Here is a 24,052-nt window from a genome sequence, read left to right as displayed (position 1 = left end):
AGAAAGGAAAGTGCTAATACAGTTACTCAGACAATTTCTCTTAGAGACAGATCCTATGTATTACAACAACATTCACATGTGTGCTTTAATGGTAGCTTGACTCGTTGTTTCTTTTAGTTAAATATTTTTGTGTAAAATTGTTCATATTTCCCTGAGCCAGTAGTGGTTTGAATGCTGGACTAGGACTCTAGGAGATCAGCGTTTGAATCTCCACCTGAAAAACCCACTTTGAACAAGTCACACTCTCTCAGCTTCTGAGGAAACCAATGGCAAACTTATGAACAAATCTTGTCAAAAAAATAACAACAAACCAAACCAAACCAAACCAAAACTTCCAGGTTGAAAAGAGGCATTCCTGGGCTTAAACAATGGGGGGGGGGGGGGGGGAGGAAGCATGGAGAAATTTTCATGATTGCCTGAAATGAAAAGGAAAGAAGGAAGGAAGGAAGGAAGGAAGGAAGGAAGGAAGGAAGGAATTGCAAGTAGAAAATAATACAAAATTGCTCTAAGGGACAAGAGAGTGCAAAAGGAAATAAGGTTTGTATGTATGTGTTCTGTCACTTCATTTCCAAATTTATGACAACACTACAGTGATCATGATAGGTAGGCTCATGCAAAAGCAAATTTCTACAGCGTTTTCCTCCTTGTACATTTTCCCTCATTAATACCTTTTGTCATTATGACCACATCCTGTTGTTGCTTGGCTACAAGTGTCCCAATGTTCATCTGTGCAATCTTCAGGGTCTGAAGCCAGAGTCTTAATAATAAAAACAAAGTGCAGTAAGTATATTGTTACAAATTATGCTAAGTATCATAGGTACAAGTAAAATGTGAATTATAATCCACATCAGAGTAATATCTTTATTAAGTCAGCCAAATACACACACACACACACATGTTGTTGTTAACTGCTCTCGATTTGACCTCAACTCATGACGTCCCTGTGGATGAGACATCTCCAAGACCTCCTATCCTCAACTGCTCTGCTTAGGTTCTGCAGATTCAGGCTGGTGACCTCCTTAAATGAGTCTATCCATCTGGTGTGTGAACTTCCTCTCTCTCTAGCGCCTTTTCACTTTCCTAGCATTATTGTCTCTTGTAGTGAGTCTTGCCTTCTCATGATGTGGCCAAAGTACAACAGCCTCAATTTAATCATCTTGGCTTCCAAGAAGATTTCAGGCTTGATTTGTTCTAGGACCCATTTGTTTGTCTTTCTGGCTATCACCGGTATCCTCAGCACTCTTCTTCAGCACCACATGTCAGATGAGCTGATTTTCTTTTTATCTGCTTTCATCACTGTCCAGCTCTCACATATGTACATGGTGATGGGGAATACAATGGATTGGCTGATTCTAACTTTAGTGCTCAGTTGTATACTCTTTAGCATCTTGTCTAGTTCTCTCATTGCATACACACACACACACACACACTAGATGGCGATACTAATATTTTCATCGCATTAAGTCCTGGCAGTTAAAGAGATGTCAAACTGCATTAATTCTGCAGTGCTGATGCAGCCTCAGATATAACTTTGGTCTTGGTGCTGTTTGAGGCACCGGTGGGACAAACATGCAGCTCATAGATTAGTTGTCATACCTTAGGAAATTGACATTGATGAGATGTGGCAAGAGAGAGGAAAAAGATAACAGTAAACTTGCCACTGACATGTAATCTAAACATAAGCTATTCTACTAAATTAAATGGGTATTACTTTCACTTGGGATAGGATTCACTGTTGCATTTTACAGTGATTTCATAGATCCCAGTAGCAAGACAGGGTTAGTAAAATCCTGCTCTGGTTGTTGCCTGGGCTATTTACCATCTGATACATCTGTCTTATGTTACCTCTCATTCATGCCTCACCATCTGGGCTTTCACAGTCTAGAAAACATGCAGGGGCAACTGTGTTGGTTGGTAAGTTGGTGGATTTTCATCTGGGCTTTGTAATCCTTCCCTACATAGATTCTTCCCACAATGTCTGTGTCATTCTGTTGGCCTTCCTTCTAAGCTGGTATATCTTTGAGTTTCTTACAATTTCTCTGGGGCTGAAATGTCCTTTAATAGATACTAATATATAAAATTGCCTGACATCATGAATCAAGGTGGGGGAGTGGAGGGAATAGTCTGGCCCCCAGGGGCTGTGTCCTGGGAGAGAAAAAAGGAATATATATGTGGGGAAAATATATACAGTATTTTTGTTGTTGTTATCAAATATAAATTTTGCAACATAAAATGCATAATTTAAATGATAGCCTATAAAAGTGTATGATTTTTAAAATGTTTTAAAATTATTAAAATATTTTATAAAATTAAGTTCAGGGTATGTGTATAAGGTGTATATGAAACAAAAAAAATCTGTGTTTAAATTGGATCCCATGTCCAAAATATCTCATCATGTACATATATGCAAATATAAATATTCCAAAACCAAAAACACTTCTGGTTTTGGATAAGGGAGATTCAACCTATACTTGGTTCTATTATTTCCAACAGTGGAAGGCAAGAAGCCATCACTGATATCCATCATTTGATTTTTTTTCCCCAGTGTTTCCAAAATTGTTTTTCTATTTTTTATTAGTCTTTTGAAAACACAGGGAAAGAAAATTTTACAAGCCATTTTTATGTTCAGATGCCTATCCAGTTTGGCTGTCTTGCAGGTTGTGTTGCTCCTACACCAGATCTATACATAATTCAAAGTCATAGCCACCACATTCAAGCTAGTTAGTCATGACTTAGTGGTAACATTTACTATGATGTAAGCTCTTTGAACTATGCTGTTCTGGACAGTCTTGTCTCTGTTTTTAATTTGAACAGACTTCTGTACTGTGCATTTCCAATGGGGGTGGGGAGTTATGTAGTAAACCTGACAATGCCACAGCACTACACAGCAAAGACACAACACAGAGCAAGCAATGCCCTTGCAATGTATTTATTTTGTGGCTTAAATCCAACTGCAAGTCCCAACTAGAGTAGCTCCACTGAATCAGTGGGAAGTTGGTAAGATGACACTCATGTATGTTTCATCGATTCAATAGGTCCAAGCTGGTTAGAACCAGCAGTTATATCCATGTCGGTAAAGTTTTCTGTTCTCTCTAACCAATGGCTGCATCTGACTTTTTGACCAATGTACTAACCAAAAACTCGTCCCAATGCACTCTTCTAATTTAATGAATAGTTTAATTGCACATTAACAATAACCTTTTATCATATGTCTACATAAGTGTTTTTAACTGTACAGTATTTAATTAAATTTTAAGCCACTTTGAGTCCCAGTATTAATTAAAAGACAAGATATAAGTGAATAAATCATTATCACCATCATCAATACCATCATATTAATCATCTCCAGCTTGCTGATAAACGCTTTCTCATTTCTTTCTTATTTCTCTCTGCTTTTGCTCCCTGCTTACCCAGGAAACTGTGTAGTTTAGCCAAGGCAAGAGACAAATCTAAAGAACCAGTATGTTCAGAAACTGAGATCTGGCTTTTTCTTTATCCAAGAATCCTATAATCAGCTATCTGTAGCATCTCACAGTAACTAATTGATTCCATTTCCAGTCTCCATTTTGACACTAAGATCTCTTTGACACTACACAATTATAGCAGTTTGATATCATTTTAATCACCGTGGCTCCACCCTATGGAGTCCTGGGACTTGTAGTTTCCTGAAGCATTTAGACTTCTCCAGTGCCTCCCCAAACTACAAATACCAAGCTTTCATAGGATTCAACAGTGGAGGTTAAAGTGGCTTCAAAGTATCATTTGTAATGTGAATAATACCTATAACTATGTACTGTGAAAGAGACCTAAGTCTAATGTGCCAGCCTTGTGGCCACAAAAACAAGCCTAATTTTGGTACAATTTTGTCCCTTCTCATATCTCCTGTTTTTTGTACCATCAAGACTAGGGGTGGGTGGGTTCTTAATAGAGATTTTGTGAGAAAGAAGAAGTAGGACCCTATGGCCTATGCAACTAGACCAACACTCCATGAAATCCTATGTTGTGCTGATGATTCCATTGCCCAACAGTGCTGCTGGGCAAGTCTTTCATAACAATGCAGATGGACTTCCTTTCTCTTTATATCTTAAAATATGGTGCTTTTCAAACAAAGGCGGATTCTTTCAATGAAAGATGTGATAATTTGCAAGAAAAGTAGTAATGCTTTTTTACAAGAGCACAAAATATTTGCAACCAACACAGAGACAAAACATTTCAACTCAGCACTGTTCATATGAACTCTTTGCCTGTCCTACATACTTGGAAGAAAGGAAAAGAACAGCTCCTCAGATCAAGTCCTCAGAGCTTCAATCGATAATTTCAAGAAATTTGACTGGTTTGTTTCAGAATACCTGGAGCACCCTCTTCTGGCAGCATAGTAACTGAAGCAGCATTTTGCAACTACTTTATATTCTCCAGACGTGGAGCTTGGGAAAGTTAAATTTTTGGAGTACAAATTCAAAAGTGTGTGTGTGTGTAATTCAGGATTTATACTCTAAAAAATAACATGCACAGGGTCTTTCCGTTTTGTGTTTTCTGAAAGGTTTTCTGTTCATAAAGTGCATCACAATTTTTACTTCATCCCCTCTCCATTCCAGGTCATCTTACTCGCCATTTGATTGACAGATGGGAAGCCAAGGCTGGGAAAGAACCATTTGGCCAAGGCCACAAAAAAAGTCTATAACAATGTGGCTTTGAACTCAAAATTTCTCCAATCTAGCCTTTTTAACTTCAGGTGCTCACTGTTATTTTATTAAACAACTGTTTTATAATTTTAATTTGCCTTCCACAAAAAAGAGCAAATATTGTGCAAAACCTTCAGAATACAGTACACAGCAAAGAAGTTTGCATTAGGTAATCTGGTTAGAGTGCGATACTAATACAGTGGTACCCCGGGATACGAATACGCCGCCTTACGAAATTTCCGGGTTACGAAAAAAATCCATTTAAAAAAACTGTTCCGGGTTACGAAGGTTATTTCGGGTTACGAAAAATTTTTTGGTGCTTTTTGGCGCTATTTCGCACGAAATCGCGGCTTTTCCCCATTAGCGCCTATGGCTTTTTCGCCTTACGAAGATTTTCGGGTTACGAAAGCGGCGGCGGAACGAATTAATTTCGTAACCCGGGGTACCCCTGTAGTGGCAAAAGTATGGCTTCACTGGAGAGCCAGTGTGGCATAGTGGTTTTGAGCGTTGGGCTATGACTCAGGAGATCAGGATTTGAATCCTACTCAGCCATGGAAACCCACTGGGTGACTTTGGGTGAGTCACACACTCTCAGCCCCAGAAAACCCCATGATAGCTTCACCTTAGGGTTGCTATTAATTTTCAGATGACACCAAATTAGGAGGAATAGCTAATACCCCAGAGGACAGGATCAAAATTCAAAATGACCTGAATAGACTAGAAAGCTGGGCCAAAGCTAACAAAATGAAATTCAACACAGAGAAATGTAAGGTATTGCACTTAGGGCGGAAAAATAAAATGCACAAATATAGGATTGGGGACACCTGGCTGAATAAAACTACATGTGAAAGGGATCTAGGAGTCCAAGTAGATCACAAGTTGAACATGAGTCAACAGTGTGATGCGGCAGCTAAAAAGGCCAATGCAATTTTAGGCTGCATCAATAGAAGTATAATGTCTAGATCAAGAGAAGTAATAGTTCCACTGTATTCTGCTCTGGTCAGGACCCACCTGGAATATTGTGTCCAGTTCTGGGCGCCACAATTCAGAAAGGACATTGAGAAACTGGAGCATGTCCAAAGGAGGGTGACTAAAATGGTGAAGGGTCTGGAAACCATGTCCTATGAGGAACGACTTAGGGAGCTGGGGATGTTTAGCCTGGAGAAAAGAAGATTAAGAGGTGATATGATAGCCCTGTTTAAATACTTGAAGGGATGTCATGTTGAGGAAGGAGCAAGCTTATTTTCTGCTGCTCCAGAGAACAGAACCCGGAACAATGGATGCAAGCTACAGGAAAAGAGATTCCACCTCAACATTAGGAGGAACTTCCTGACAGTAAGGGCTGTTCGACAGTGGAACTCACTCCCTCGGAGGGTGATAGAATCTCCTTCCTTGGAGGTCTTTAAACAGAGGCTGGATGGCCATCTGTCGGGGATGCTTTGATTGTGATTTCCTGCATGGCAGGGGGTTGGACTGGATGGTCCTAGTGATCTCTTCCAACTCCATGATTCTATGATTCTATGAAGGCGCACAACAACAACAAATGCCTTCAGTGGAGATACAGTGTACAGGAGCCTAGGGGAATCTCCTTTCTGCAGTCTGCAGGTTATATAATCAACTTTTACTGCTACAGTTGATGGACTACTTACTAGTTCTATTGCACCTCACCACTGGCCAGACTGGATATGGCTGAAAGGAACTGAAATTCAAGAATGCCTGGTGGGTCACAGATTATGCATTCCTTTCTTCTTCTTTGGTATTTTGGCACTGTTACTCAGTGGCACAAATAACAAAAACTCCCAGATTTAGTTCCTGACACTTCCAGCTGAATGGTTCAGGGAACAACTGATATATGAGAGACCTCCTCCTGCATCCCTAAAGAGCTTCGGGCAGTTAGATAATACTGGGCTAGATGAACAGATAGTCTTCTCATCTATGAAGCAGCTACCTCTGTTCTTATGAGCTTGATGTCTGCTATAATCTTGCAACTAGGCATACTTGAAAGGGAAGTTTCCAACTTGCCATGTCTACTACTTTCCCTGCCATCAGTACATCCCCATCAAGTTACCACATAATACAGCAATATAGTCCTTCCTCACCAGGAATTCCTGTGCTGAGCTTTGTGTGCAGACGCTGCAAATAAAACACGCAAATAGCTATGCAAGAAAATTTCAAAAAGAGATGGTTTCCTTTTGTACTGGAAATAAATGCAAGCAAGAGAGCTGATATGGATACAGTTCAAAGTTATTCATAAAAGAATGTTGGTCTACACACCCATTTAGAAAGGGAAAGGAAAGGAAATGTTCCATTTCAATGACATTATTTTATGAATGAGTGAATGAATGAAATTTTATTTCTATACCGCTATTCCTTGCAGATCACAGTGGTTTACAAAAATCACCATCAAAAAAACACTAGAATACATCAACCCATAACCCAATAATACAAAAACCCACGATACCAATTTAAAAAACAATACAAAGTATCCTAAGACATTTCATACAATCATTCACAATCTAAAAACCAATTAAAATGACCCAATGGACTAATTAGATGTTAATTCAATGTCTATAGCCCTTAAAGACATTTTATGCTCCTCTCAGAATTAATGTTACTGAGTATCTGAGAAGGAAATAAACAACATTTAGTTCAAAGACCTTTTTTCTTTTGTCTGACTTGCCTACTGCTTGTACTTGAACAAACTGAACACCAAGGTTCTTTCTTAGTACACAAACATAGCACTATGGTTCCATTTTAGCTTTTATGGCAAAATCCTATGGAATCCTGGGGTTTTATAGTTTGGTTTGGCATTAGAGTTCTCTGTCTGAGAATTCTCCATTCCCACACCAAAACTCCTGCAAATCCAAAGATTCCATAGGATGTTGCCATGGCAGTTGAAGTGGAATCATAATGCTATAACTGTTTAACATGAAAAGCCCCCAATTCCACATAATTATTCATTTTAGTATGCATCTGTGCCAGATGAGTGGTTAAAAGCCTTCCTTACTCACTGGCCAAAGGCAAGATGCAAATAGCTAAGGCCTCCAATCCAAGGACAGTTGTCAGTGCAGACTCTTCCAAACACAACTACATATGGAAGCAACCATTCTTTTTTGTGCAGGAGAAGGAAATAGCATGGGAAGTAGCATTAATAAGCTGCTTAAAACCTCTCACTTTCTAATTTATCCTTCCTCAGTTGCAAAATGTTTTCTTCAGCTTTCCACCAATCTGCTTTGATAACCAGAACTGAAATGTCTAATTTTTCCTGCTCTAGAAAAATGGTACAGACCATTATTCTATGGTGCCACAAGAACAACTTCATCCTTAATGTAGAACTTGAGAAAGTTAAGTTTTTCAGTCTACAATGCCCAGAATCCAGTGGAGGATTCTGGGCTTGTAGTCCAGAAAAGCAATTTTTCTGAGCTTTTCTTTATTGCTATGGTAGCTCCTGCTTGAGCAAAGAGATTACCGTACAAATGTAATTGGGGAGAAGACCTGCTTAGAAGAAGTTATATCATCTTTCTCCTTGCACTTGTGAGACTGGCACTCACTTCATGAAATAAAGCAATGTTTAAGAAAAGCTGTTTGGTGGGTCACTTGGAAGTCTTGCTTTCCACCCTTCTTATTGAAAGTAATCAAGTGTTAACAATCTGAATGACAGGAAACATAGATAACCCTGAATATCCCCCCCCCCCTTTGGATTTCAAGTTAAATTTAGCAGCAGGGGAATCCTAAAAAAGAGGGAGACAAAGGATTGGGTCTTAAATTTTTGAGGTTTTCTACGTTGAACAATGGTAAAACTCTTTCATTGAACAATGATTTGGCATGTTTTACTGCAACAGCGCCTCATTTTCCCCCAAATGTAACAGTAGACTCCTTGATAAATTCAGTATTCTCTTCCTAAAAAAAAGAGTAATTAGTTTCGCACAGAACAGGGACATCTAGATCTCCAAAGAGCTTACTTTTCTGTTAGTGATGGGAACTGAAATTTTATCACCTGCCTTTCATTGCTCTTTGGATGCAGCTTCACTGTAGAAATAATGCAATTTAACACCATTTTATCTGCCATGGCTCCATCTTACAGAGTAATAGGATTTGTAGTTTTGTGAGATACCAACACACTTTGGCAGAGAACTCTAAAGACCTTTTAAAACTACAAATTCCAGGATTTCATGGGATGCATTAGGTGCCAAACTGCATTATTTCCACAAAGTAGAGGCAACCTTTGTACCTGGTCCTCACATGGCCAATAAGGAGAGTGGCTTCTGTCTGTGTTGAAATCCCTGAGTATTGTCTTAACTGACATTTCAGACAGAATGTAGGCCTGTGGTGCTAACATTATAATCATCTTTCTTCTGTATGATTTTAAACAACTTTGCCTGATGAAGAAGTGAGTAAAGTTTTAAAGGTTTGCATAATGTATTTCGTACTTTGGAGTTGGCTTAAACATGGTATCACCACTTGTGGATTTTGAATTTTGTTGTATTTTGCTGCACAGCCTAAACAGCTACCCCTGAATATTTTTTCAGTCTTTACGTGGATAAAGGGATAGCCATACATATAAGCTCTTTCTCTCCATAGAGAACAGTTGCAAAACGGTCTTAAAGTGCTACAGATATTTGTGAAACTGGGAGAACCACAGAGCTCTGTGGGTTACACAACAGAATACATAATACACAACAGAATACATGTGTACTATTGAGTGTATGAACTGGAGCTAGTAACAGTTCTGTATTCTATATTCTCTCCAGGCCTTTGGAAACCTTTGTGTACAGTTCACATTCCCTTCAACCTGTGGGTGGTCACAGAATGACTGTTAGCTACATTTTTATCAGCCTGTCCTCTTCCTTATCTGTGTGTTCACTTGGGTCAAACTCCACTAGCTTGTGGATTTTTCCCAGATGAAGCAAAGTGTCTGTTATGTACATACACTTTGGTTTCCTGCTGTTCCATGTGCTCAGAATAGCTCTCCCGAGCAGGACACTGTGCAAACACAGCACTAGTAACAGGACTCCTCTTTTTCTTTTCTTCATTTTTTACTGCCATTCATAAAGCTGTGTTTCAGTGTAGGGGGATATTTCACTGCTATACTGTTTTGACAACTGTCACATAAATTGTGTGTGGGGGGGTGGGGGGTCACAGTTGGAGAGGGAAGGGTTAACCCTTCTGTCCCTCTGCAATGTGACAGTTATAGCTCTATGATTCCATTTTAGCTACTGTGAGAACATTCTATGGAATCCTTTAGAGTTGTAATTTGTTGTTGTTAACTGTCATAAAATCGACTTTGACATATGGCAACCCTATGAATGAGGGACCAAGTCACCCTATCATCTACAACCCTGCTCAAGTCTTGCAAACTCAGAGCTGTGGCTTCCTAAACTATGCATCTGTAATTAGGTCTTCCTCTTTTCCTATTGCCTTCCATCTTGCCAAGCACTGTCTTTTCTTCTCATGTCTTCTCATATGTCCAAAATACAATTACTGTACTAAACTCAGTTTAGTCAGTTTAGTAATCTTGGCTTCCAGTGAAAGCTCAGGCCTGATTTGTTCTAGGATTTACTCATTTGTACTTTTGGCAGTCGAATGTATCTGCAGAACTCTTCTCCAGCACAACTCAAATGGTTTGATTCTCTTCCTATCAGCTTTCTTCACTGTCCAGCTTTCACAACAATACCTACAAATTGGAAATACAATGGCATGAACAATCGTCAATCTGGGATTCAATGATGGGCTCACCCTGAATTCTTATTCATATTATTCAGTCCGATTTTGATTTATATCCCTTGACTGCTTTTGCTAGTCTCTAGTTACTGTTAATACCATCCCATTTCTTCTCAGATTTTCATTTCCCAAGTAAAACAGCATGTAATTATGGGCCTGAACAGACAGGCCAAAATAAAGCTGCTTTGGGTCACTTTAGAGGTATGCTATTTAAATGCTGCATGCATCTTAGAGGCTGGAGGTTGTACCAAAACCACGCTCCAGTTCTAAGTACTGGAGCATAGCTTTGGCAGTTTCTGACCTCTTAAGATGCGTGTGTCATTTAAACAGCATACCTACAAAGTGACCTGAAGCAGCTTTATTCTGGCCTGTCTGCTCAGGCCCTATGTGACCCAAAATATCCCATTCCTGCTAAATTTGGCTCCCTTACCCCAAGTTTTGCATTGTTTATAAGTTTCATTTCTTGTACAATGTCTAGTTTTCCCAATCCATGCATCTCATATTCCACATTCCATCAGCACGTATTACACAGCTTGATTTTCTTTTAATCTCTGAGCATGTCAACAGCTTGAGTCTAGTTGCATCAGTAGCTGTGGTGCTACTTGTACTTGTCCTCTGCTATTCCCCAGTAGCTCACCAAGTGCCTTCCAACCTGGGAATCTCATCTTCTGGCACTCTCGTTTCATTTTGGATTGTCTCATCATATGGTTTTCAGGGTAGAAGGCTTCAGGAATGGATTACCATTGTCTTTTGCACAGTACTAACAAATGTACTAACAAAGAGATCCACTGCCAGTGTCAACCCCACCCATCCCCACTACTACGGCTGCCCAGCAGCTGTTTGGCACTTTTAGTCTGGTTCCTCTGTTAAAATCTGACATGGAAGACACCAGCAGCAGCACAGGAGTGTGCAATCCCGCCACCACTGCTATTTAGAGAAGGGCATTCAGAGTTCTCAGCCAGAGATCTCTAGTGCCTCACCAAATTACAAGCCTCAGGGTTTGTATCATAGTGGAATCATAGTGCTAGAATTTTGTAGTTTACAAGGGCACTTAATCTAAAGAGAAAATGGCCTTAGTGAATGCCACATTGGGAAATGGGACTAATAAAATAATGACAGCATTTGCAGCAATAAAAAACTTATTTCACAAGAAGTGGGAAGTCCAAATTGAAGCACTAGCTCACTTGCCATTCCCTTTGAGAACTGTGCTGCTGTTTGGCAAACAGCAGCACAGAGGAGAAGAACAGGATGCTTATTGTCTTAATTGATTTTTAAGTGTTTTAAAATTGTTTTAATACTGTTAATAGTTTTGTTATATCTTAGTGTTGACTTTCTGTATGTTTTAATTATCTCATTTTAATCTGTAAGACACCTTGAGTCCCAATCTTGAGAGGGAAAAGATGTGTTATTGTTGTTGCTGATTGATTATGATGATGATGATGATATGTTTCAATTGATTTACTGGGTTTTTGGGAAGAACCACCCAACAGCATGAAAAAGGGACACGCAATCATCTTTAAAGTAGAACCCATATATTAATGTCCTCTTTAGTTTAACCTCCTTCTCTGTGAGAACAGTGTAAGATATAAATGTGTGCAAAGAGCTTACAAAACTATTACAGTCGGCTCTTCTTATACACAGATTTTTTTAATACATGAATTCAAGCATCCATGGTTTGAAAATGTTCAAAAAAAGTATAAATTTCAAATATCAAATTTGATTTTCCATTTTTTATAAGGGACACCATTTTGCTATGTCATTATATTTAATGGGACTTGAGCATCCATGGATTTTGTTATCCACGGGGGATCTTGGAACCAAACCCTAGCATATAACAAGAGTCCACTGTAGTTATGAATAAGGCCAAGGAAGTATTATCAGGATGAATCACTGAATGTGATGTGTCTAGTTAATACAAGTAACACTAATAGTGTTATAAGAAAAGTTTTCCACAAGCTGCATTTGTCATGTGTATCCTTATGTGTGATATCTATACATTTCAGCTCCCCTGGATCATGAATGTCCCCCCAACACAACCCCCCTCCATCCTTAGAGAGAAGTGACTTGAGCAAAGTGAGAGATGCTGAATGTGTGACTTTTCAGATGTTATTGGGCCACAATTCCCCTCAGCTAGCCAGCCAAACCAGGGGCAACAGATAACAGAGGCTGTGATCCAACAACATCATGGAGGTCCACCCATCTTCCAAACCCTGCACTAAGCCAAGAATAATAAGAAGAGTTCATTCACTCAGAAACACAGAGATAATGGTTTAATTAAATAGTTTTTAATGATGGATCATGCTGATGTTCAATAGGATTTCTACCACCACATTTCAGCACAAACAAATATAGAAGTCATCCAAATGACAGAATTATCAGTGATAAGAGTAGAGTTATTGCCAGCAAGACAAAGGTTTAATCTCCAGCTGACAACAATGCAAAAACTAACATGGCATACATACCTTCAAGGTACCAAAGAGAAGCAAGGCAGGTTGTGGCAAGGAGGAGGAAGGTGAGACTGGGGTGGTGTGGGGCAGGAATAGAGAATGCTCTTAACATGGACCACAATTATGTTTCACTCACTGGCCAGACTGTTTCTTCACAAATTACCCTGCTTTGACCCAGAACATGTGGTTCAGATCTGCAAGGCACATCTGCTGGTTACAACCAAGGCAATTCATTTCCATCCCATGCTTTCTTGGTACTCAGCAAGATCTCAAACAAAAGTATGGAGATGGAGAAAAAACATTTCCTCCCTTCCAAATCATGGAGGTGGGATGCCAGACAAAGACTTTTTAGAAAGGGATTCATTTCTCTCACATGCAAGCACTCTCTCACAAGACAATATACAGCACACTTCAGTTTCAGAGGTAAAATCACACAGAAGAGGGGGGCTTTACTCAGTCTTGGCAAACTCCATGCATGACTCTAAGCAAGGCACTGGCTACAAGACAGATCTTGAGATTTTGGTCCATAGCAGCCTAAAGGGATAGCACTGCAAGCTCTCTGCTTACCTTGGAGACATTCCTTTGTATCTGTCACTGTTGTCCCCATAAGGTTTAGGAAATGCAATTTGAACTGAATTAAATTAGCATTCCTAAGTCAGACATGCCAGGTGGCAAAAGGGAGGCAAGGTTTAGGAAATTACTGCTGCTGTGGTTTTGGCCCTAAATGGCACAAAGACTCTATGAAATTGATCTCCTACTCTAGGATGGCAGATAGACAAAGGTTTCCCTACTATAGCTGTGCGCCATTATTTTCTATGGGGCTTGAGCATATGCTCTTTTCCCCATACGCGGGGGAAAGGTCTGGAACAGATCAACCACATATCAGGAGGGCAGATTGTATCTGCCTACATATATATTATGCAGGGCCAGAGACCTGACCAGAGGTTGTCTCCCTAACCTAGTATAATCAGGACAAGAGGGTTGCCTAGGTGGTGAGCCCAAGCATGGCACAGGGAGCTAAACATTCTCCCCAGTCCAAAGCAACAGGTAAGCGGTCTGTTTTCTGATAAAGAGTGTGTGTACAAACATCTCCACAGTCACACACGTCAGGCACTAGGACACTGGCAAAAGCAGATAGGGGAGTAACCCTCCAACTTTTGTTTAAAAAAAGAAGCAAACAAAAATGTTAAAAGAATTCTCCAGGGAGAAGCAGTCAGATTTTGTTTGGGAAAGTAGTGCAGATGTTATGACTACTCTTTCTTCTGCACCATTTTTCTAATCTCGGTCCATTCCCCCAAAATGCTACTCTCCCTCACATTAAAAAAAATAAGGACAACTATAATGCAGGCTCCTGTATCCTTTGTTCTTCATGCAAGAACAGATTTGGAGGAACAATTTAGATCAGGTAAATGTACTAAACCCACCCTTCCCTAATCTGGTGCCCTCCAGAGCTGTTGAACTATAGCCCCCATATTCTCTTTAGGCTGGCTGTGGGATTATGGGAGCTACAGTCCAACTGCTCCAGACAGTGCCAATGTGGGGAAAGACAGGTTAACATTTTCCTCCTCCTCTCTATCCTCGACCAGTGCCACTGATTTGTTCAAACTGGAACCACTTCAAAGCAGAGCTTGGAAAAGTTACTTTTTAGACTCCCAGTGGTCATACTATCTGGGAAATCCAGGAGCTGAATTTTAGAAAAGTACCTTTTCAAAGCTTTGCTTTAAAATCATTTTTTTAAAAACAAAGCACAATTCAGTCTTGATCACAGATCTTATGCAGCTCAGAAGACAAAGACAGTTCCCCTCCATACTGAACAAGCGTCACCCACCGCAACTGCTATAGAGGACAACCTTATCCCTTCAGTGCCAAAACCACTGTTAGCCACCACTCACCGCATTAATAAAGGCATGCAACCCTCAGAGAAATTCAGAAAAGATACACAAAGGTTAAAAGTGCCAGATATCTGGCACACAAGCTTTTCCCTATTATCTCGAGCTAGACTGAGCTCCTCCCTGCTCACAATAATCCACCTCCTAAGGCAGAGGTTCAAGGGTTGAGGCTTTCCCTGAGCCAAAGAGACTAAAAGCTTAGAGCAGGGGTAGGTAAAGTGCAGCTTGTGATCAGCATGTGGCCCACAAGCCATTTTTAAGGCCTGTGGAGCCTTTCAGAGCCTCCCTGATTCCCTCTACCCTCATTTTATTTTCTATTTAAAAATAATGTTTTCTGCTTCTGGAAGCTTGCAGGAGCAGTGTTTGGTTTTTTTCAAGGTCAGAGGATCCTCCACAAACTTTAAAAAGTTAAAAAAAAAAAAAGGGGGGGGGGAGAAATTGACACTCAACAACTTCTAACTGAATATTTTTTGTTACTGGGATGGGGGTGGTGGTGGAATTTTTAGCCAAACTATGGTCTGTGGAAGGTCCTGGAGGCCAAAAATTGCCACCAAATCTTTCACCTTTGCCCACTTCTGGCTCAGGGGGTGGTAAAAGGCAAGGCAAAGGCTCTTGTCTATTGACTGTACTTCACTCACAGTGAAAGGTTTTATTGTGCAGTGGTAACTGTGGCAATATGCTACAGTAGGTGGATGGGAAAGGAGAGGTCTGGCTCATCCAGAAAGGATATTTTTTACCGGCCAATGGGAAACTGCAGCTAGGAACAGCCAAGGAAAGAAGATACTGTAACATGAAAATACATGTGAGTTAGCAGAAGGAACTACCATAGTTGTTTAGATTCTGGCCTGGCCAAACACATAAATCTCATTCTGAACCTAACCAGGATATGTGCTTGTTCACTGGTGCTTTGTTTTGCCTACATGCAAAAGTACAGACATGCTATGAGCTCCTGAGTTTAATCAACAGCTCCCTGGCTCATCATCTTCCCTGGATCTCTGGTTTCAGCTCAACAAAGAGCACTGCTGGCTCTCCCATCCACTTGCAGGAAGCTCTCCTCTCTCCCCTGCCCTTCCTAAATTGCATTCTAGACTCTGGAGCTTCTAATCATTTACAACTCAAGAATGTCCCCGTAGATTACCAAGTGCAAACAAAACATTAAGGCTTTTCCAGGAGAACAGAGAAGGTAATGGTATGCTTTGAAGTGGAAAAAGGAAACTAAAAGGGTTGATAGGGAAAGAATGGGTGTGTGTCCAGGGTCTCCTCATGCTCACAGAACAGCCCATCTTAGCAGGCCAGAATGGAGCTGATTGGGAGCTGGTGATCCAAGTTCCTTCAGCGGGCATCCAGACTGGAGCTCATAGTCAGAAGGTCTTCCTCCTGGATGGTCTCCAGTTCCTCTGTCTGCACAGCCTGAGTGATGAGAGTCAGCTCCTGAGAGAGCGTCTCGTAGCGATAGGCCACCCGGATGTCTGGCACATTGGTGCGCCGGATGTCATTGCCCTCTGGCCCCTCCTTCAGGTAGTTGGGCCCAAGCCAGTAGCTCTTTACCTGGGCAATAAAAAACAGAGGCCAATCCATGGTTAGAATAAGTGGCACTGTATGATTTGTACTGCTCAAGCAGAACACCCACAGAGCCCTTTAACAGTCACACCAAGGTTCAGCACTAGCACAGGCCCTTAAATACACACACACACACACACACACACACACACACACAGAGGCCCAGGAGCATTTCTTTCCTCTCATATGCAAACAGCAATCCCACACAATCTGTGAACTTTAAGTACTCCCTCCACTTATTTCATTATTTGTAGGAGATTTTTGATGAAAGAGCTATGCACTTTTCTCTAGCAAAGGACTGAACATTGATTCCATAAAAGAAATGAAATCAAACCCAGAGTCTTGCAGGATGACCATTTCCCCTTCATTATGTATGGTAGGGGAGCATAACTTGGGAATTTTACTTTTTGGACTATAACTCTCAATGGCTGGGAGGGAGGGTTCTATACATTGTCGTGTAGAAAGGAAACTTACCAAGCTTGGAGAGGTAGAACAGTATGCCTCAACACAGACACTGAAGGCTAGAACTAGTACTGTGCAAGAGCTGGTAACCTGCAAAGAACCTTTAAAAATTTCTATTGACACACTGAGTCTGCATCTTATTTCCCATGACTGTGTCACTGGCTGTATATGCTCATTACCCTTAGGTTTTGTTGCCTAAGAAGTCTCAAAGAGTTTCTTAGTTTCAGAAGCCAGATAGGTAACACCAGTGCTTAACCCTGTACAGGTCCTTCACTACTAAATTTAAGTGTATTTAAAGGGGAAGGGCTGAGAGAATACAGTAAACATGAGCAGTGACAGCCAGTGACTTCCATGTCAGCATCACTTGGGGTTTCAAGTCAGAATTTTTTAAAAAGCTATGGAAGGTGATGAACTTATTTTAGGGATAGGATTTAGCACTTGCATAATCTGGGGCACGCTTCAGTGTGGTGCACTGTGAGTTGCAGAATTGCTAACAAATTCATTATCCCAATAACATGGGGGTTAGTTGCTCCCCCTTTGCCAGTGTGAAGCCAGGATATGAAGTCAGGGCCATTACAGACCGGCCCAATATGCCAGCTTCTGGGCAGCATGGGGGAGGCATGGTGTATGCATGATGCATGCCCTGACGCTGCCCTAAAGCCGGCGTTATGCTACTCTGTTAAAAGCCATGCCACCAGAGCACTGGAAAGCAGTGGTGGTGGAGTTTTTCCAGCGCAAAAAGCAGCAGCAAAAAGCTGGATTGGGGCCATGGTGTGTGGTTGCCACAACCCCAATCTGGTGATCAAAGGGGCAGCATCAATCTGTTTCAGCTCTCAGTCTCCTTCAGAAATTATTCAAGTTTACCTTGTGGGAAAAGCCACTCATGAGCACACTGTTACGTGCAAGTTCACACATATCACAGGAGCTCAGCTTCCACACCTGTGTGGCAATGCTGTATTCCTCCATCAGGGGCTCCTGTAAGAGAGACATTGTTGGTCAGGCTGGTTAGTGGACAATTGCAAATGGACACATGTAGTGTGAAAGCTAGCCGTGAAAAAAACCAAGCCACTTGCAAGAATGCTTAAAACTAAGCAGAACCATATCCAGTCAAAGTCAAAACAACTTCTTTTTTATTAGATAAATTTGAAAAATATGTGATCAGCATATCTGCAAGATATCTAGACAGATGAAGTACTATGTAATTCCCTAGCAGTAAAGCTCCATTACATTGTTGTGCCAGCCTGTCAGAAGTATTGTTCCATGTTGAGCCAAACTCAACAACAAAGCACATTCAAAAGCTTGCAAATATTATAGGTTTAGAATACAGTTCCCCAGACAATATGGCAGATTCTGTGAACTGTAATCTTCAAAAAATCTTTCCATTCAATGTTAGAGATTACATTGGAGATGGACCCCAAAGTGTTTTTGTTAGGCATGTTGAATGATGATCTGGAAAAAAAATATGGGAAAATTATGTTTTATTTGTTAACCGCTGCAAGGTTCATAATTGCAAAAAAAATGGAAAGGAAAAGATGAATTGACTGTACAAGAATGGCTTCTGAAATTGTATGAATTTATGGAATTAGATAAGTTGACATGTTTATTAAAAGATAAAAGCTTAGAAAGATATAGAACGGAATGGCAAGCAGTTATTAATTATCTGAAAATGGAGAAAGGTGAAAATGGAGTAATAGCTTTTGATAAATGAAATCTGTATATCAGTCAACAATAAAAGAAAACTAAGTAAGAATAAAGGGGAAAAAGAGAGATACCAAGGAAGATATCATGGTATGAAAACAGGAAAGAAATTTAAAGGAAAGAGGGTTTATATCTTCATGTAGAATCCAATTAAAGTTACTACAAGAAAAAAGGTAAACACGAAGGTCATATTTCCCAGGGTGACTGGAGACCAGTAATAATCGCTGTAAAGGAAAGGAAGTTTTTATATTGTGTTTGTTTTTATGTTTATGTGATTGATGTAAGGTGTATATGTTCCATGTGGTATGGTTTGTGTACGTAAAATTTTAATAAATACAAAAAAAAAATCTTTCCATTCAAGCTCTTTTCCAACACCCCAAGGCATGTAGAGACGTTGACTGTTCTACAGGACAGAAATGAGCCCAAGGAACAGATCACTAGGTGGCAGCATGTATGCTCTCAGAATCCACACACTCATGTCCCGAGAGTAACAGATGGCAGGTTCTGGTCCAAGTGTACAGCACATTTTGTTCTTGTACAAACAACAAAATCTGAAAATTCTGTTTTCCGAGAAGTACACATCAAGAAATGAAACCTGCAAATATGACTAAAAAGGAGGGGAATAAATTAAATTTTCTATAGTGAACAACAACTGCTGAACAAATCTCTGACCAAGAGATAAGACACGGGCTGGCCCATGGCGTTGTGCTAGCTGAATTGGAACAGCCATCAACCACCAGACAGTTTTCTCAGTTGGCAACTGCTTTGTCTCCTGAGACACAGCATCCTACAAACACATCTTCCCCCACCCTTGGTTGTAAATATAAAATAATAATAAACTAAATAACTAGTAATTTTTGTCCTTTCCTAACACTCAAAACTAGCACCTGAGGAGACCATTTCACCCTGCTTTGGGCACAAAACAAGAAATTCTCAGACTTCAAGGTCAAACTCTACAAGTTATTAGGCATGGAAAATGTTGTGGAACAAACTAGTCTTTTAAAAAATGGAAACAAGATATTGGCACTTATTTTTCAAAAGAGGGTGTGTGTTGGTGTTTAATATTAGAAAAGATTGCTGAGTTGTTTTTAAATTGATCTTTTCATGATTTGTGGAAGGAATGCCTGACATGTGCTTGGGGGGGCTGTTGATTGAGATTGAATTAATGCTAGAGGATGAAGACCTCTGATAATTAAAATAGAAACTGTAAAATTAGACCAGTATATAAAATATTCAATAAAATATGTAGCCAGTCAAACAGGCCAAAGCGTTGCAGAGTAAAACACATGCTAGAGGAATTGGGACAGAACCTCATAAGTTTTCTATGTTAGTGCCACAGGTTTCTGAAGAAAGGGAATTTGGAATAATTTGACCAACATCCTAGATCATGGGTGGGGAAAGTACAGCCTGCATGCTGCCTGCAGCCCATGAAACCCAAAAACCTTGCTTAAAAGACAGAGAAAATCAGTGCAACTTTCAGACAATTTTTGCCTGAGAACCACAAAGGAAGACCCTCCCAACATAAAATACATAAAACACACCAGTCCACAACTTCCAACATCTCCATTTTCATTGGAGTCCCTCTCAAAATGGCAACAGGAAATGATGTGACCCTGTTGTCATTCCTGTCTCTTTCTCCGTCTAACAGCAGGGGACAAAAGGGAGTCCCTGATGCCCAGTCAACCTCCCCTCCACCATAACAGTAGTCCCACAGGGCTTGGGGGATGCCTATGGGATGTGGTGGTTTTGGACAGGATGAGAGAGGTTAGCCTATTGTGCCTTGTTCAAAACAAAACAAAATAATTAGTGCATATAAAGTATGCATATATTAGAAAGAAGTTTCTGGCCTTGGTTTCAAAGAAAAGTAAGCATCATGGAATCTTGGCAGGATGAAGAGAAGAGGATAGTTATTGCTGTATACCAACTCCACAGAAAGGACCAGAAAGGCATGAACTTTATGCCATAAAACAGACAATGTGTGGCACTGGGGCTACAGGCAGCCTCTAGAGACTATTTTTGAAGTCTACAACCACTCCAGAGAGTCCCTTAACACTCCTGAACACCTACAAGAGCAACGATTCCCTTTTAAAATAGGATGTAGTCCCCCGCACCACACACAACACTGTTCAACACTAAAAAATATAATCAATTTTCAAAAATAGACGTGGACTTCTGGCTACATCCAGTATGGGGTTGTTGTTTTTTTTTAAGTTTTTTTTTTTTTTTTTTTTTTTTTTTTGCTGTCTGTCATCCTGGAGGCTCCCAAGGAAAGAAATAGGAATCCAAACCCTTCATTGTTGCTCTCCTGCCACAAATGGTTTTCAGCTCCTCACTGGCTGATTACTGGAGCCCTGAAGGTAATATATTTAATTTTACCACCCTCATATCAGAGAGCAGAAACATACATTGTCAAATGCTCTGAAGAAAAGTTAAAGAGCGTTTCATGAACTATATATACTGCAATGGCATTAATTTGTTTTTACTGCAATGGCAGAGGGATTTTAAAATCTATTTGTTTCTGCATATTAGAATTAATGAAATTAACCCAATAAGGGTCATGCATGTTTTAGCCTGGCTAAACATGCTGAAAATTTTTCCTTCTTACAGGTTGTTCCCAAGCAAATTTTAGAGATGCATAAAAGAAACCTCATTTATTACAAAGTGTTTTAGCTGCAACAGGTAGAACTGTTTTGCAGAGGTTAAATGCTACAGGAAGACGGAGTACAGCTTGTCACCCCCATGCCATTTCCCACTGGGTTACACCTTTGCTTGGCTGCTGCTACATCACACTCACCTTAGTGAAATGAAACTGCAGGGGATCATCTGTGGACAAGGAAACCATGAGGCCCCGAGACAGGTACTCTGGCAGTGGGTTACGGTGGTAGCTCAAAAACAGGCTGTTATTGCTAAGCGGAGACATGGCAATACCAATTTGGGCCAGGTAGTAAAGGTACTGTAGCACAGGTGCCTATGGAAAAACTCAGGGTTACACACAGGACAACATTTACTACAAAAGAGTCTCATCTGATGTTTGGTGAGGATACAGCAACGATACATGGGTGTAACCCCCCCCCCCTTCACCACATCCAGAAGACCCTTTCAACTTATGCAGAAACTTATTTAGTATAGTATTATCTCCACTATTTGGGGAAGTTACTCTATGCAAAACAGTCCCAACTGTCTGCCTCTACATCTCCTTACCTTCTCCCTAGATCACAAGCACATGCCTAGTGTTCAAATAATATAATGTTTCCCATAATGACAAAACATCCTGAGTCAAGTGCAGAGGGAGTATAAGAATCTGCACCATATCAACTGAAAGTAGCTGCAGAGCTTGAACTACGTTTCCCAGAATCCTCCAGAAATCAAACTTTGATATTTGTCCTTCTAACTATTGCCTAGTCTGCCTGACAGCAGTTCTCCAGTCTCACACTAAGGTCCTCCTCACCACCTTACTCTTTTAACCAGAGATGCCAGGTTATCTGAAATGCTGGAGATACCTAGTAGCAGTCGGCTCTCCTTATCAACGAATTTTTTATCCACGGATTCAAGCATCTACGGCTTGAAAATATTCAAAAAAAGTATAAATTTCAAATAGCAAACCTTGATTTTGCCATTTTATATAAGAGACACTATTTTGCTATGTCATTGTATTGAATGGGACTTGAGCATCTACAGATTTTGTTATCCACAGGAGGTCTTGGAAACCCCAGTGGAAAACAAGGGCCCACTGTATGTGCATCCATATGCACATACACATGCTCCAGGTTTCATGCAAAAACAAGCAAGTTTTGTGGCACCTCAAAGATTAACAACTTTTCTTTGGCATAAGCTTACGTGGACTGCAACTCACTTCTGCAGATATTCCTCAGAATTGCTATCATGTGCAGCACCAAATCTGGTCTGATCTTGGCAGCTAAACAGAATTATGTCTGGTTAATACTTGAATGGAGGGCTGCCAAGGAATACCAGGTACTGTCAGCTATGTTTTAGATGAAGGCAATAGCAAACTACCTCAAAGTATTCTTTCCCTAAGAAAACCCTATGAAATTGATAGAGCTGCTATAAGACAACAGGCAGCTTGAAGGCACATACATACACAGACCATGTAATAATAATATAATAATAATAATATTTATTTGTATACCGCCCTCTGGCAAACCAATCCGGGCGGTTAACAACAGTAAAATATAAAATATGACAATTAAAAACACTTTATCCCCCCCCCTTAAGACAATATTAAATAATATAACATATTATAGTACTGCATATTTCTCACTCTCTCACCTTTCGCAGCAGGAGGCCATGTGATATGTTTTCTGTCAGCATGAAACCTGACACCAGATGATGGATAGGCCCAGCCTCCCCACAGTGAGGCCGCAACACAAAGGTGTGGAAGCCTCTCTTCCTAGAAAGACACAGAGCAACAATGTACACAGCTCAGTCAATGCTGTTATCTCAATACAAGCCATTCTCTAATAGGAGGAAGTAATAAGGTAATAAGATGAGAGAAGAAATGGAGACTAAGAACAGACTCAGAGGAAGATGAGAGAAGAAAGGGAGGCAAAGAACAGATTCAGAGGACCAAATGTGTAAAGCCAACACATCTTAGGAGCCATCAGTGCTCAGGGGCTCAGAGCATCAGATTGTCTGAAATACTGTTGTCTATCATGCTGCATGCAGGGAGCCAGGGTTCAGGAAGTTGCATTCAGCTCCTTAGAAGCTAGCAAGTATGAGAGTCCCATTCTGAAATGCAGAATGGAGAGGGAGATAAAAATAGAGTCACCTACCTGCGCAGGTGATTCAGCACCACCATGTTGGCGTATGTGTAGTAAAGGTAGTAGGAATAGGGAGGGTTGTCTTCTTCTACCCAGTTCCCAGGCAAGGGGCTATCCAAGTTGAAGATGTGGTGTTCTGGTTTGGACTCATCATCTACACTATCAAAGCCATCTACCTGCAAGTTCAGAAACAAGGAGAAAGAGAAAGAATGAAAGGAGAACGCTCCATTCAGATTCAAATACATTTAGAAATTCTCTTACTTCCTGTACTTTTATGGAGATACTTATCAAGACTACCAAGAACAACATAAGAAAGAGTAGCCAATTACTTGACTGAGACATCCACAAGAAAGCAGATGTTCAAATGCTAGAAGACCTAGTGTTTAGGTATATTCCGCCTTGGCAAAGTCAGTCCTTAAGGTAAGGAGCAGCCAAGCTATATTTGGTACTGCTGCCCTTCATCTTGCCCCTGACCCTCCTAGCCAGCCCTTTCTGAAGCCTTGGAAGACTGTCTTTGCATTTCTCCCACTCACTTACATGCTCCAAGAAAAGATGCAACTCTGGGTGGCTGGCAGGATGGATTGTAGCTTCAAAGAGGGGTAGGAAGATGTTCTCCAGCATCTCCTGGAAGTTGGCCAGTTGCTTCTTTGTTTTGTACACATCACTGTTGGAAGCCAAAGAGATGAAAAATCACAAATGTCATTTGCTGGAGCCTGAAAATCTGGCAATGTTCACAGGTCTTTGGTAATTCCATCACACACACACACACACACACACACACACACACACACACACACACACACACACACCATTTT

General features: G+C 40.5%; 1 protein-coding gene across 8 annotated transcripts in view; it reads right to left on the bottom strand.

Annotated features, from left to right (window-relative positions):
* Window positions 1–12,668: 12,668 nt before the first annotated feature.
* The window catches only part of AMPD2 (adenosine monophosphate deaminase 2), a 61,567-nt gene continuing 50,183 nt past the window's right edge, over window positions 12,669–24,052 (bottom strand). For all 8 annotated transcript variants that reach the window (XM_042462748.1, XM_042462746.1, XM_042462747.1 and 5 more), the window contains 6 exons: window positions 23,775–23,901; window positions 23,250–23,413; window positions 22,747–22,867; window positions 21,254–21,427; window positions 17,626–17,736; window positions 12,669–16,287 (listed from right to left, as the gene is read on the bottom strand). In XM_042462748.1, coding sequence (XP_042318682.1) covers window positions 16,072–16,287; window positions 17,626–17,736; window positions 21,254–21,427; window positions 22,747–22,867; window positions 23,250–23,413; window positions 23,775–23,901 — 913 coding nt within the window. In that variant the 3' untranslated portion in view covers window positions 12,669–16,071. The remainder of the gene's footprint in view (window positions 16,288–17,625; window positions 17,737–21,253; window positions 21,428–22,746; window positions 22,868–23,249; window positions 23,414–23,774; window positions 23,902–24,052) is intronic.

Source organism: Sceloporus undulatus, chromosome 4 (assembly GCF_019175285.1).
Source record: "Sceloporus undulatus isolate JIND9_A2432 ecotype Alabama chromosome 4, SceUnd_v1.1, whole genome shotgun sequence".
NCBI lineage: Eukaryota > Metazoa > Chordata > Lepidosauria > Squamata > Phrynosomatidae > Sceloporus > Sceloporus undulatus.
The sequence above is the reverse complement of the archived record's forward strand: the minus strand, read 5'-3'. Positions and strand labels throughout refer to the sequence as shown.